Source organism: Perca fluviatilis, chromosome 16, assembly GCF_010015445.1.
Source record: "Perca fluviatilis chromosome 16, GENO_Pfluv_1.0, whole genome shotgun sequence".
NCBI lineage: Eukaryota > Metazoa > Chordata > Actinopteri > Perciformes > Percidae > Perca > Perca fluviatilis.
The window spans coordinates 34,242,721-34,257,216 of NC_053127.1; the positions used below are offsets into that span (position 1 = coordinate 34,242,721).

Here is a 14,496-nt window from a genome sequence, read left to right on the forward strand (position 1 = left end):
CCCAAAAAAACAATCTAACATTTTTTTATATGTCTTATCATTACAAAAATGAAAATGACAAGTACTAAAAAAAAAAAATGTCAGCACACAGAGATCATCTTTTTGTATTATGGCACTTAAAGAATGGCAGCAAAACAGGCTATGTCTAAAATATCAATATTTTGTTTGTTTGTAGTCAGTTTGCACCAATGCGGTTTTGGGTTAGATTTACAAGTGAGTCTAAACTAGTACAGCAAGAAGTGTTTTTGCGACAGTCACCTGTATTTAAATATACCCTGCGCTGGGCTGAGTCACATCAGGACCCATCTCAGCCTGGCAAACCCAAAGGAGAGTGGAAAAAGCAACAACAGCCAAATCATTAAATGCAAATGGACATCTTTAGTGGCCCTGCGCCTCACAGACTCTCTTCCTTCTAATCACCTTATCCTCTAACACATCTTTAAATGGCTTTTCAGAGCCTGCAGCTCTGTGGTTTATATAGTCATCATCTTATAGCAATTAAGTGTAGCTTAGTGGAGCTAGACAATTAACCTGATGTTTTGTGCCCTTAGTCACCAGAACACTCCTGCTGGATTAAGCTGTCCCTGCATGGAGACAGCTGAGGGGATTATTTGGGACTTCAAAGGGGCATTTATTTGTGTAACCTCTCATGTACGTGGGGATTAAAGGGGAATGCCTCTCAATTGAAGAATTCATGTGTCACTTTTGTTAGGTGAAACTGCATAATGAGTTCTTATTTTTCTAACAGGACCGTTATTATTCAGTATGTGTTGAGTGAGTTTTGTAGCCCTTGAGCTCTGTTAAAACATAGTTTAAATGCATGCATTTCCAACAAATACTCAGATGGACTTTTCTTTTTATCTGTGTGACATCTAAGATCAGATGGCAGACATACAATAATACACTGATGAAACACCAATATAACAGTTCTACAGTAGATGAAAAAGCTGTGGACATTCAGTATCCCTCCTTTTGGGACACAGCTGAAGCTCACCGACACACCGACCTTGTAAGTGACTCTGGTCCTCAGCTGCTTCTGTTTCTCCATCTGACCCAGGTAGCCGTCAGAGCTGCTTCTATGGATTGGGTAGGCTGTGTTCACACCAGGGCTCAGCTCAGGCTCTTTTCCTGCCATTGACTCTGTTATAGGGGGCAGCACTGTGTAGGAGCCCGAAAAAGTGGTGGTGGGTGTCCTGGGGAGGTTTTGTGGAAATTGCTTAGTTTGAACCTCATTTAGACACTTCTGGTCCTCCCCTTCACGGGATAATGGCCACTTCAACGCAGCTGTCCTGAAACACAAAGTTATTGGTGGATAAATACTGAGGAGTCCCATGTCGGCTGTTTCTACCTGGTAATAAAATCTGATCAGTGACAAGTGATTGGATCACAAGTGGACAGCTCTGAGTACAGGTGTTCCCACCTGGCAGCAGAATGGGTCTCCAAAAGCGTCCTGAGTGACCACTTTTGATCGGATCTCACTTCCCCGCTCTATATGCAAATAAACACATACATCATTTCCGTTTGCCCATACCTGTAGGTGTGTGTGTGTGTGTGAGTGTGTGTGTATTTTTGGGTCTTTGTAAATTATAGAGTGTGGTCTATGTGGGTACGCTATCTGTGCTGCCTGCACGATCCGTCACGCGCATGCGCAAGATGTTCGCGCATAAGCAGATGATAATCCTGTTTACGACACTGCGCGATCTGTTCCACGCCGCGGGAATTTTGTTCATTTCACAGCGCTTGCAAGGGGATTGTGGAGATGACTGAAGGTTTGCAGTGACAGAAAGACTCAGACTCAGACTTCATTCCACATGTAACCAAAATGGTAAATATCTTTATAAAACAGACCCGCCGTTAACTGCATAATGAATAACATAAAATGTAGCCTACAATAAACAAACAATATGCCGCCAGCGCTGTGGAGGAAGGTCTGGAAATGCATAGTCTTGTTGATATACAGTAGGCAATGCAAGACTACTAAATAGTAACATCAGCTGTTGCGACGTAAGAGCAAGAATGTCTGTAGTAATATCCTATCCATGTTTGTGAATTCGGGACGTTTTATGAAACTAAAAATAAGGTAATTGTATACCGGTGGCTAACTTTACCAAGCAACCCATGACATGAGAAATACTTTGAACAAATATGTAGTTCTGCTTATAGTTGAGTAGGCGGCCCTCTATGTGGCCCAGGACACATACCCGTACACACTGCTATAAGAATGTAGACACGTGACTCAGACCACCTCTGAATGTGGTCTGAGTGATCAGATCTATGTGTCCTCAATGTGTCCTGGGGGCATTTCCACCTGTACTCAGAGCTGTCCACTTGTGATCCGATCACTCAAGGACGGATGTTAATACCAGGTGAAAATGGGACTATGATAATAGACTATTAGACAAAAAAAGGATTTTTCATATTATCTTATTTTATATATTGCATACGCCTATATTCTTATTCATTCTCATATGGTGTCTCAGACTAAATTTCTTTGCCATAGTGCTAGTCATTTTACATAAACCACAAGTATGCTGTCATTTGTCATTAGTTGACTGTTGTGTTGTGATTGCTCTAGTGTGTCCAGTATTTTGTTTGATTTTAACCTTGTTTGCTCTATCTGACTGATATTATTTGGTGCAGGAGCCCAATTTCCCCAATGAGATTGTTCAAATGTAATATCTTTTTTATCTTTGGTTAGAAAAAATCAGTATACAGTAAATGGTTCACCTTTGCCATTGTTCGGGGCTACTCTCCAGGTTTTGGTGGTGGAGATGTGTGCTTACAACTTTCTGAGACATCAGGGAGGACCTTCCTGGAATAGTTAGTTGATATCCAGGGGACAGGGCAAGTTCAACTTGAGATGCAGGGCTCCAATTAGGACAAGCATGAAGAGATGCTAAATTGAGGATGTCTTCCTGGCCCCTCTGCTGGATTAACGGGTTGAGGTTGATGTTGAGGTGGATGTTGGGGACCAAAGGCTGTGATGAAGTCGTCTTATGAGGGTTTGGCTGACCTGCAGCGGCTGGTTTTGCCAATGGGGAGCTCAGACGGCCCCCCCACTCAGCGCTGACCCCCAGGGCAGGGGTCTGCTGCTGCTGTGGAGGGCGGTTGGGGTTTTCTTTCTGCTGGGCTTTCTTCCCTTCACTGATCTGGGTGACCTGGGGTTAGAGCAGGATTAACAGTTTGAGGATAACATTTTTCATTGATGTTGAATGTCAGAGCAATAAAAGGAGTACTGATATAGACAGGATTGATTTAAAGGATTTAGTGACTTTGGTGTGTAGGGGTGTTAATTCACAAAACCCAAACATATGGCAAAATCCAAGCATATAACATGTTTCTCCACCAAAACAAATAGGCATGCAATAACGCATATAGTCCCTATCATACACAACAACAACAACAACAACAACAACAACAACAACAACAACAACAACTGTGTTTTCATACCAGCAAAGAAACTCAAAATATGGGTCTAATTTTGCCATCATCGTATTCCAAGACTGCTGATGTGAATGTTGACTTTTTAAATCCATTTTGAAAGCTTTTCTGTGAGATATGCTAACATGCACAGTATAGTGTGGCTTATTTCTGAAGGTGGTGTGGAGCACAAAGCATCAACTCTAAATCTACCCATTCAAACCACACAAACAACAACAGACAAACATGAGCTCTCAATAAGAGGCACAATTCTTTCCAAGTGCAAGAAGGGCTGGAGCTCTTCTTTGCATGATCCCACCAAATTATTTAGCAGGAGGTCTATGAGCGAGTGTCTCATGCATCTAATGCTGCTGATTTAGCAAACATCAGCTTTGCCCATTCCAGAGGGAAAATATTTATTCTCATCTGCTTGGCAGCGTCAAGGTGGCTGCTCAAGTGCTCAAAATAATAATGCTTCTCCAATCCTCTCCTTTTTCACTCAGACTCCTCTTTTCTTTTCTTTTTTAATCATCTCTGGCGAGCCCCGGTGCAACAACGCCACCAGTGATTGTGTCCACATTCCCTAAAGGAAATTAAAAGCCAAGGAGATAGTGTCCCAACTGCGCAGCAGCTAGGTGGCCCTTGCAGGAAATTAGGCAATCAAGCTTCCATACACACAATACCGCAAAAGAAACTAGATTTTCACACTACTGTTTGGGCTGACATGTCCACCAAGTGAAAAGAACAAGAGAGTCTTACCCTCAACTGCTGTGTTTTTGGCTTGGGGTCTGAACTGTCCTCTTGACTTTCTGCGCTGGCTGTCTTCTTCAGAGTTCCATGCCCCTTTAGACAGAACACAGAGAAAGCAACATGCTGATACTGGAGAGTGGTGAAACAAAAGTTCTTTATATTTTTTCTGTCTATGCACTAGGAACTGAAGCCTTTACTGAAGCCCATTAAAGCCTACACAACAACACCTACTGAGGGCTATCAATACTGCATCCATTACTATCAACGCCTGTCTTACTTGACCACATCATATTACATCAATTTACTGTTTCAGTTGTTCCTAATGTACCCGTTTGCGGCAGGGAAATATGTTCTGTTAATGCTGTAATGAAAATCATTTAGTTAACTTCAGGACTCCCCTCAGCGGCAGAGGACCATCTGAGTGGGTCGATGGTATTGACGGGCTGAAGACTTTTTCACTGAATGCCATCAATTCTGTGAGCTTGAATAGGTGAAGGTCACAAGGAATGAGTGGATCAAACACACTTATTGATATCCATCAATAAGTGTGTTTGTGATTGAATCTAATAGGCTCAGATGCTGCGGTTATGCTGAGAAGAATTCAGAGCACTGTTGGACAAACCACCTAGACCACATGCTGTTTCATTTATGTACACTGTATGGTCTAGCAGAGGGATCTTCAACGGGGGTGCAGGACCCCTACGGGGTCCTCAGAGTCACTGTAGGGAGGCCTTCAAATTATTGTTAATATTTGAAAGTTTTTTCAAAAATTTAAATGTCTTAACATAATTATTAGCAAATATAAATCCCCATTGATGATAGACTTACCAGCCTATAGCTAAGGTAGTCTCTAAGGTAGCCATCCACAGATACAAATCATCCTAAGGATTCACTGTGCCACATGTATGTGTAACATTAAAACATGATTTATAAAATCATGCTAACAATTATTATTTTAATAGCTTAGTATTCCATGCACTAAAAAGGTAGGCCCAGTTCATTATGTAAATTTCATTCTTTACAAAATACTGTATGTAGTAGGGGGTCCCTGCTCCGTCTCTCTTTCAGTTAAGGGGTCCTTGGTTTAAAAAATGTTGAAGAATGCTTTTGGTAATTAACTAAGCCATACATGAACTCACCGACCAAGTAAGGGAATCTTTTTACAGACAGACAGACAGACAGACAGACAGACAGACAGACAGACAGACAGACAGACAGACAGACAGACAGACAGGCAGATAGATAGATAGACAGATAGCTAAGACAGACAGACAGACAGACAGACAGACAGATAAGACAAACAGACAGACAGATAGATAGATAAGACAGACAGACAGATAGCTAAGACAGACATATATATAGATAGACAGACAGATAGACAGAGACAGAGACAGAGATAGAGAGATAGACAGATAGATAGATAGATAGATAGATAGATAGATAGATAGATAGATAGATAGATAGATAGATAGATAGATAGATAGATATCTTAAAAAGTGACAGTAAGAATTAAAGTGTTAGGTGCAAAAAGTGCTGGTGTTTTTATTGCCCTTTGCTCTGTTGTGCTAAGATTTACTATTGGAGTTCAGCAGCTTGATAGAGATTGAAATGACAGAGAGACTTTTAGAAATTTGGGTGCTGTTACAGATGATCAATGAGGATAGAGCAGTCATTTGGCCATCAGGAGCAGGTGTCAGTGACTACTGTATGTCCAGCAGTGTACACGCTCACACACACACACACACACACAAACACTTTGCGCCTCCTCTCACCTTTAACCATTCCCCCTGCCATTGCCTTTTGTCACCCATTATAAACATACCAATCAGTTGGAGCAAATGATCAAGCCTGTATTGCATGTTGAGCATGGTAAGCTGTGTAATATCTTTTTTACTAAATTGGGAGGCCCGTAATTGCTTCTCTGCGAGACGATGTCACAACAAAGTCTGGCAATTGCAGCAAGCTGTATTACCTCCTGTACCCGGGAAACATCTGCTTTTCGCAATGAAGACTTCAAAGGGGCTGTGGATCTTGAATTGCATTTAGCTGCTATTGTGGCCAGCCCAGGTAATCTTGATTAGGTGTTTAGACTGAGGCAGGGTATACAGTGGCAGAGAGCTCCCCGGAGCTTTGGTCTAAAGCTATTAAAAGATTGTACATTATGTTGCCCTGGCTTTGAAGTGAGGGCCTGCAGGAGGAGTAGGGGCTCTAAGGGGTGAGTGCAATAGCAGAAGATTGATCTGGTACTTCTGTCTTTATCAAAGGAGGCCCAAGCCCCGATGAAGCCAATCATTGCTACTTCCACTCTGCCACTTGGTCGAGCTAAACATTTGCTGCATTAGGAAATTGTGTACATTTAATAACACGTCTAATTATCACAAGTTGCCTTCAGATGGCTGCACTCTTCAAAAGACCAAATGGGGGATTTTAAAAGGGCCCAGTAACAACTGACTTTTCTGGACTCGTATTGATTTGTGAAACTGATGCGATTTGTACATGAAGTGTTGCTGTCTTTTGCAAGGAGTTATGGACAAGAAAGCTTTGGGTAAAATATATGTGGTTATCCTTATTATGAAAAGTTGTTTCCGTTTCTCTCTCTGACCTTTAATATTACATTTCCAAAAATACTGAAGGGAGAAGACAACACAATTTGCATATGTTACTTCTTTGATCATCAATATTTCATTTAGCGTGTGAAAATGAACAACCTTATTCCAAACTCCATTCTGATCATGAGACATAACTAGAAGATGCTGTCTTAATAACTAACTCCGAACTGTGACTATGTAGACTCAATTACACGTTTGTGCATTTGATTTCGGTGTGCATTTAAACAAAATGTACCTTGAGCACAGAGTCACTTAATTCAGCCTCTAATTTAATAATTATTCAACAACGCAGGAGAAGTCCTATGATGATGGCATCTAAAGACACTTGGATCTTTTGTTTTTCAGAAACCTGCTCACGTTCACACACGTCAGCGAATCAAGAATGAACTGTCCAAGTTCATACACATTTCATATGTTTATTCTGTTTTGGGGTGGATTGTCCATGAATCACAATGCTGCAACTGCAGTTTTTACATAGATATTCTTTTTATTTTGATGAGTGTGTTTCTAAAATATGGTTTAAAAAAATTACTTAAAGCCTGTTTCCGATCAGCTTTGTTAATACATTATACTGTTGCCGTAACAATTCATAGATTAATCCTATGATGAAACAGTAAATAGACTACATGCAAATGAGTGCCCCTTCTTTTGTGCCCTATGTCCCCCATTAAGTAAGACACGTCTTTGGGGAGACAGGGCAATGGAAAACTAATAAGCGAATTCTGAGGGAAATGACAAAACACAAGGGTTCCAGAGAGGGAAAGGCTCTGGCTCTGTTTACCATTGCACAAAGCTAACGGCTCTTGACTATGTAAATGGTGATGATATGAGACATTGTAGAGGGCTGGGGCTCAGATGGTTGGGGGTATTATAGCCAGCAAACAGTCTTGTGGCCCAACAAATAGGGAATGCGGGCCATCCCGACCAATTATGCCACTGTGCCAGGTGCAGGGATGTCTAAGAGCCTATTGGTAACCATGCGTCTCTGATGTTCTTGTTGTACACATCAACTCATAATAAGCACTGCATAGCCAGACATGGCTCTTTTCATATAGTGGAGAAGAAGGCAGATGAAAACAGCAATGCGCCTCTGCCAAATTAATTTTCCAGACTGGGACAGGGCAAACATCATAGGATATTCTCTTATGTATGAGATGACAATAAAAAGGCATGTAGATAGCAACAATATTACTAAATGAGCAAAAGCCTGGCTCATGCAGAAGGAAAACGACAAAACAAAGAAGCAAACAATCTTGGCCTATCTTCTCCTTGGGGGTGGGGGGGGGGGAAGCTGCAGTCAAGCCACTGCCCATTAACAGTATCTCCAAGATCAGAATAATATTTCAGGAGTAAATATACTGACACTTGGCTACTTTTCTTATCACCTGAGTGCACAGTAATACAGATCTCTGAAAAATATAAAGAAACACAATGTGTTGTGCATGTGCACTGACAAGCCCCAGAACTGACCTCTGTGTTTAAAACATCTTAATACTGTAAGTGAAAGTAGCCAGGGTTCAATGGATTAAGTCATTACATAACATACCACAGCACTATCAGCACTATTACACGCACCGATTGCCACCAACGCAATTCTGTTGTGTCCATACAATGACAATAAAGTATCTTCAATCTTGAATCGTGTTCATTTACCAATACTACAAAAGCTAGACTTAGTGCCTAAAACACACCACAAACTTGCCTATAGCTGTTTGTAATACCGCAATCATAACTACAACCAGAATCTGCTTTGTTTATTTCCAAAACAAACAACCGAAATTGTTAAAGAACAAAAAGGAAATTCATAGAAGCCAGTAGATCCAACAGATGTAGTGAATCTGTCCATCACCACACAAAGCCACAGGAGGGATCGCAAAAACTCAAATGTGAATGGTCACATTTAAAAATCTGTCCGCAGTGAAACCTACTCTTAAATCATGTGTGTGTAACAAGAGCTGGGCAGCCCAGGAATCATTATCAATGTTAGTGCAGCTCCTGGTGTCTGTTTCTGTAACTGCAACATGTTTCAGGAGAGCGGCCAACACAGGGATGTCTAAAAGTTTGATATTGCATTTCAAAGATTACAATTCTCATTCAGTGATTTTTAACCATAACCAGATGTTATTGGTTGAGAAAACTCTAAAGTAGAAGTTATATCCACACCTTATTGACATGATGAGGCATCTCCCGGTTAAGTGCATGCACACTCACATAGGAGCCACATTTGGATGTGTTGCGCCCCAGGGTTATTTTGTTGCGTTCCACTATGTCCTCAGTCAGTCTTTCGAGCTTTTTGTTCAATAAAACCTTGGGAACTATGGACGTGCTCATTTGGTGTATTTGAGTGGGTCCTCCTTGTGTGCATTCTTGGATGTTCTTGGACATAGCACGTATATCCTTGGGCTGCTCGGGAGACCTGCTGTATTCACCAGCATTGTCACAGTTATTTCCACGCATCTTTTTGAATCCTTTTAGTGAACGCTTGTCACTGTCATCTTTAGTGAAAATGCAGGGTGGCTTTGAATGGTCAGCCTCTGGTGATCCAAGTTGTAAAGCATGGTTGTGACAGTGGGGAGATGTTACTGAACTAGTCTGACCATGTTGTGGGTGTAGGCGGTACGGCTGGTCAGACTCATCGCCACTCAAATGAGGAGTCACCACAGCAGCTGGACTTGTGTCGATGATGTATCTGTATCCTGCTTTTATTCTGAGTCCTTGGCTGTCACCACATGGCTGTCTAGATTTCTCTTTAGGGACTTGGTAATATTCCTCGACAGAAATCCGTGGACTCTCATTGAAGCAGCCGGCTCCCCTCAGGTTGGTCCTCCAGTTGGGGTCATAGCGTAGCTCAGAGTAGACATCATCAGTGAGCAGCTGGCTGTGAGGTTAAAGAAAGATAATAGCAATTAAGATCCTATGTTGAATACAACTAGCCTCAGACTTATATTTGCATCAGTAAGTTATAGCTCTATTGCTAAGCTCAATCAATTAGGCAAATAGGAGATACAAAACTAAATGGAATTATCAAAGAATATGTCCATTTATGCATAGAACAGTCTCAATCATATTATTAGTAATTGGTTTAATTGTTGGTAAGCAGCTTTATTAACAACATTTCCATATCCAAAGGAAGTTTTACAGACACCTGAATGTCACATAGGCCTTTACTTAGAGGTCAAAGGAACAAGAGGCATTAGACCATTATTAGAATGATGATGTCCTCAGACAAAGAGAGCGAGGCCTTATCAGAGACTTCTGAAATTGAAACAGATGAGGGGGATTATGTGCCTGTATTTACAGATAATTTTCGTATTTTCACCTCCAGGCTCACTAATGAGAGTGTATTTGAGAGCTACTAGCGGGGGAATGGTTTACAAACGGCAATTTTCAGCTTATGAAATGGCTTGAAAATTGCAGGCTGAAATGCTCTTTCTGATGGTGATGAAAAGATCTCATTAAAATAAATAGCAGAGAGCCTCTTTGTTGTGCTTACTGGGAGGACGAGGGGAGGCTAATTCTCCTGCCGTTATGTTGTGCGTCGGGGGGGGGGGGTTGCCTAGGTGTAGGGCCCTTCACTTCGATGAGGCCAAAAGGGTAAGGGATGTCTCTCTAATGACTCAGACTCAAACAAGTTGGAGAATGCATTATAGACAACATGCAGCTGAACATGATGCCTCCAACACTGGCCAAACACCACAGCCTAATATTTCTTGCCCAAGATACAGACACCTAAATACAAAAGCCAGTAAAATGTTGTGACAAACACTGAATGGGGAAATGGAAAAAAACTGGCCATACTGGACTACACTCAAATATCCTTTTGCAATATTTTGAGTGAGGTAGCTGTAAAATATAGTTAAGAGGGATGAATGGAGTTGCTTAAATAGGAATCTTTCGCTTGAATGAGGAATGCCCATTGGGTTTGTAAACTATGCAATGGCAATGTGTGAAAAGGCTTTGAGGAGGCAGCAGTGAGGACTATGAGAACATGATGATAGGAATAGGACTGTGTTCACTGCCTTGGCTCTATGAAATGGAGGCTTTTGTGAGAAAATGTCATGGTCATTTTCCTCTGAAACAATGTACTTTGGAAGCGGACCCACACTTGGTGGGCATCAATCTGCATGGGTTAATGACGGTAAAAATGAAGAATGCCCCTTTTCTATTTTGGAGGGAAATGACTATCAGGCTGTGTCTGCAGGAAAGAGAGGGAGAAACAATGGTACGGGTCAACAAAAGTGCAAAAACAGATGTGGTGCTGTTCCCACCATAGATGCCTACCACTGCTCCTTCAAAAGACAGAAAGAGAGGTCTCCTTTTCAGCAACAATGAACCTTGTTAATGGACCACGAGTGACCACTTATTGTGATCCACCCAAACAAAACAAAAATCTAATTTACCTCAAATGAAAGCGGTTATTCTGAAAGCACCTGAATTAGGCCGTTCTCGGTACAATGTACCATCGGTGTCTGCATCTCGTTAAATAACTGACACCACTTCATTGTTAAGTGATGTATCAGGGCTATTTATCTTTTATCATCCATGTACTGTTTGAAAGTAATAGGTTTGATTGCTGCTGCCATTCTCCTTGCTGTATTCCATCTAAACAGGCACAATTATCTGCTTAATTTCAATTAATTTGTCACAAACAGTGGAAGTGACAGTCTAGATCAATAGGCAAATTGAACAAGGTCGGACACAAATCTCATCATGGTGAATAACTAATGCCACATGTATATAGAATTATTGTGATGAACAAGGCTACACAGCCAATCATGTCATCAAAACATAACAAAAAGGTTGTTTTCTATATTGTTTTCCAAGAAATAAAGCCTGCAGGTTTTGGTTTCTTTTTAGTCCATTTGCAATTGTGCCACTAACATAAATGACTGCCATCTACTGGCCAAACTGCATAACTCTCTAGTCACATGTAGGTTTTCTACAGTCATTTAACCTTGTCTTCCCATACACCATGCAACGTTTAGTTTTTCTGGGTCAAAATTTAAAGTTAAAACCTCCAGACACTTTTGTCACTTTTCCCTAAGTTGTTTGTTGATTTTTTGGGACATTTTTGTTGTTGTTTTTACCAAGTTTTTGAAGCTTTCTCCAACATTTTTTGTCACTTTTTGACGTTTTCTCACTTTTCCCAAAGTTTTTTGTTACTTTATCCAATGTCTGTCGATTTTTTTAAGACGTTTTTGTCACTACATTTCTGTCACTTTTTTTCCAGTGTTCTTTAATCAATTTTTTTTCTTCAAATGCTATAAAATAAAACACCCAAATTCAATGAAAATAGTAAACTGATCAGTTATTTAACTTGTGAAGAGCGTTGTATGGAACCATCAACGTTATTTTTTTTGACAATTTGGTTGAAGGAAACCCAGATTTCTGATTAGAAACTTTTTGAAAATGGGTCAAAGGGATTAGTCGGGTGATATTCTTTTTTTCTCCTATTGTCAACAAATTCCTTCAATAATGGCTATTTTAGCAGATAAAACAGTATAATTCAGACACCAAATGTATTATTTCCTATGAAAAAGTTTTGGCCCCAAAAGAATAATTAAATGGGGAGAAAACTGCTGTAAGACTTTGATGCTAAGCTTCCAGTTTCTTTTAGCAATGACTCCTGGTTTCTTCTCTTCTTATTCAGCTCTCTTTCTGCCCTTTCAATTGTCACTCTGGTTGAACCATTGACAGTGTTTGGTTCTTCATGTATATAACAAACCCTTCCTACAAAATAATATCTATTTGTAAAGAGGACTTTCTAAAAGTATGAAAGACCATTCAGAAATACAGTGTAGTCCTTTCAGCTATCTGAGCGTTCCCAATCAAGCGTTTGTAACAGGAGATTACAAACTTTTGAACATTAGTATATCTCAGTCCTCTGTGCCACAGAGCTCCACTGTTGCCAAAAAATGTTAAAAACACATGGGTGCTTGAAAATGTAATTGGGCATTGAAAACCAAACCTGAACTGGAAAGATTATATTGACACTACCCAGCCAGCAATGACATGTGGGGCCCAGATGGGTTAAGTACGGGTTCCATGGTTACTGTGTGGGCAAGGGCTTTGGCTGGGTGAAATCAGCGGGTCCCATGTAGGTTTTGTAGTATGAGTCCCACATAGGAAGCCCATATGAGCTGATTACATGGGCCCCATAAGGGACAGGCATGGGCCAATTGGGCATGGGTTTGAACTGAGAACACATATATGGGTCCTGCATAGCATATTTACAGTGGGCGGCATGGGTTTGATCTGGGAACGCATATATGGGTCCTGCATAGAATGTTTATGGGCCAAGTGGGCATGGGTTTGATCTGGGAACGCATATATGGGTCCTGCATAGAATGTTTATGGGCCAAGTGGGCATGGGTTTGATCTGGGAACACATATATGGGTCCTGCATAGAATGTTTATGGGCCAAGTGGCCATGGGTTTGAACTGAGAACACATATATGGGTCCTGCATAGCATTTTTATGGGCCAAGTGGGCATGGGTTTGATCAGGGAACACATATATGGGTCCTGCATGGCATTTTTATGGGCCAAGTGGCCATGGGTTTGAATTGGGAACACATATATGGGTCCTGCATGGCATTTTTATGGGCCAAGTTGCCATGGGTTTGAACTGGGAACGCATTTATGGGTCCTGCATAGCATATTTATGGGCCAAGTGGGCATGGGTTTGATCTGGGAACACATATATGGGTCCTGCATGGCATTTTTATGGGCCAAGTGGCCATGGGTTTGAACTGAGAACACATATATGGGTCCTGCATAGCATATTCATGGGCCAAGTGGGCATGGGTTTGATCTGGGAACACATATATGGGTCTTGAATGGCATATTTATGGTCCAAGTGGGAATGGGTTTGAACTGGGAACACATATATGGGTCCTGCATGGCATTTTTATGGGCCAAGTGGCCATGGGTTTGAACTGGGAACGCATATATGGATCCTGCATAGAAGTTTTATGGGCCGAGTGGGCATGGGTTTGATCAGGGAACACATATATGGGTCCTGCATGGCATTTTTATGGGCCAAGTGGGCATGGGTTTGAACTGAGAACACATATATGGGTCCTGCATAGCATATTTATGGGCCAAGTGGGCATGGGTTTGAACTGGGAACACATATATGGGTCTTGAATGGCATATTTATGGTCCAAGTGGGCATGGGTTTGAACTGGGAACACATATATGGGTCCTGCATGGCATTTTTATGGGCCAAGTGGGCATGGGTTTGATCAGGGAACACATATATGGGTCCTGCATGGCATTTTTATGGGCCAAGTGGCCATGGGTTTGAATTGGGAACACATATATGGGTCCTGCATGGCATTTTTATGGGCCAAGTTGCCATGGGTTTGAACTGGGAACGCATACGTGGATCCGGCATAGAAGCTTTATCGGCCGAGTGGGCATGGGTTTGATCAGGGAACACATATATGGGTCCTGCATGACATATTTATGTGCCGAGTGGGCATGGGTTTGATCTGGGAACACATATATGGGTCTTGCATGACATATTTATGTGCCGAGTGGGCATGGGTTTAATCTGGGAACACATATATGGGTCCTGCATGGCAGAAGAGCAAAGTAACTATGTAGGCCTATTGAGTTATGTAATTACTTACTGTACAATTTTTAGTAACTTGTAGTAACTCTACATTTAGGCTAATCAAGCATGTTGAGATTTAGTAATTGTAACTCAATAC

At 41.3% G+C, this 14,496-nt stretch overlaps 1 protein-coding gene across 3 annotated transcripts in view; it reads right to left on the minus strand.

Annotated features, from left to right (window-relative positions):
• jhy (junctional cadherin complex regulator) overlaps positions 1-14,496 on the minus strand; it is a 41,258-nt gene that overhangs the window by 6,816 nt on the left and 19,946 nt on the right. For 2 of the 3 annotated variants that reach the window (XM_039777119.1, XM_039777118.1), the window contains exons 3-6: positions 8,943-9,657; positions 4,180-4,263; positions 2,728-3,158; positions 1,007-1,289 (exon numbers count right to left, since the gene is read on the minus strand). In XM_039777119.1, the coding sequence (XP_039633053.1) occupies positions 1,007-1,289; positions 2,728-3,158; positions 4,180-4,263; positions 8,943-9,657 (1,513 nt within the window). The remainder of the gene's footprint in view (positions 1-1,006; positions 1,290-2,727; positions 3,159-4,179; positions 4,264-8,942; positions 9,658-14,496) is intronic. The other variant, XM_039777120.1, reaches the window with a different exon arrangement.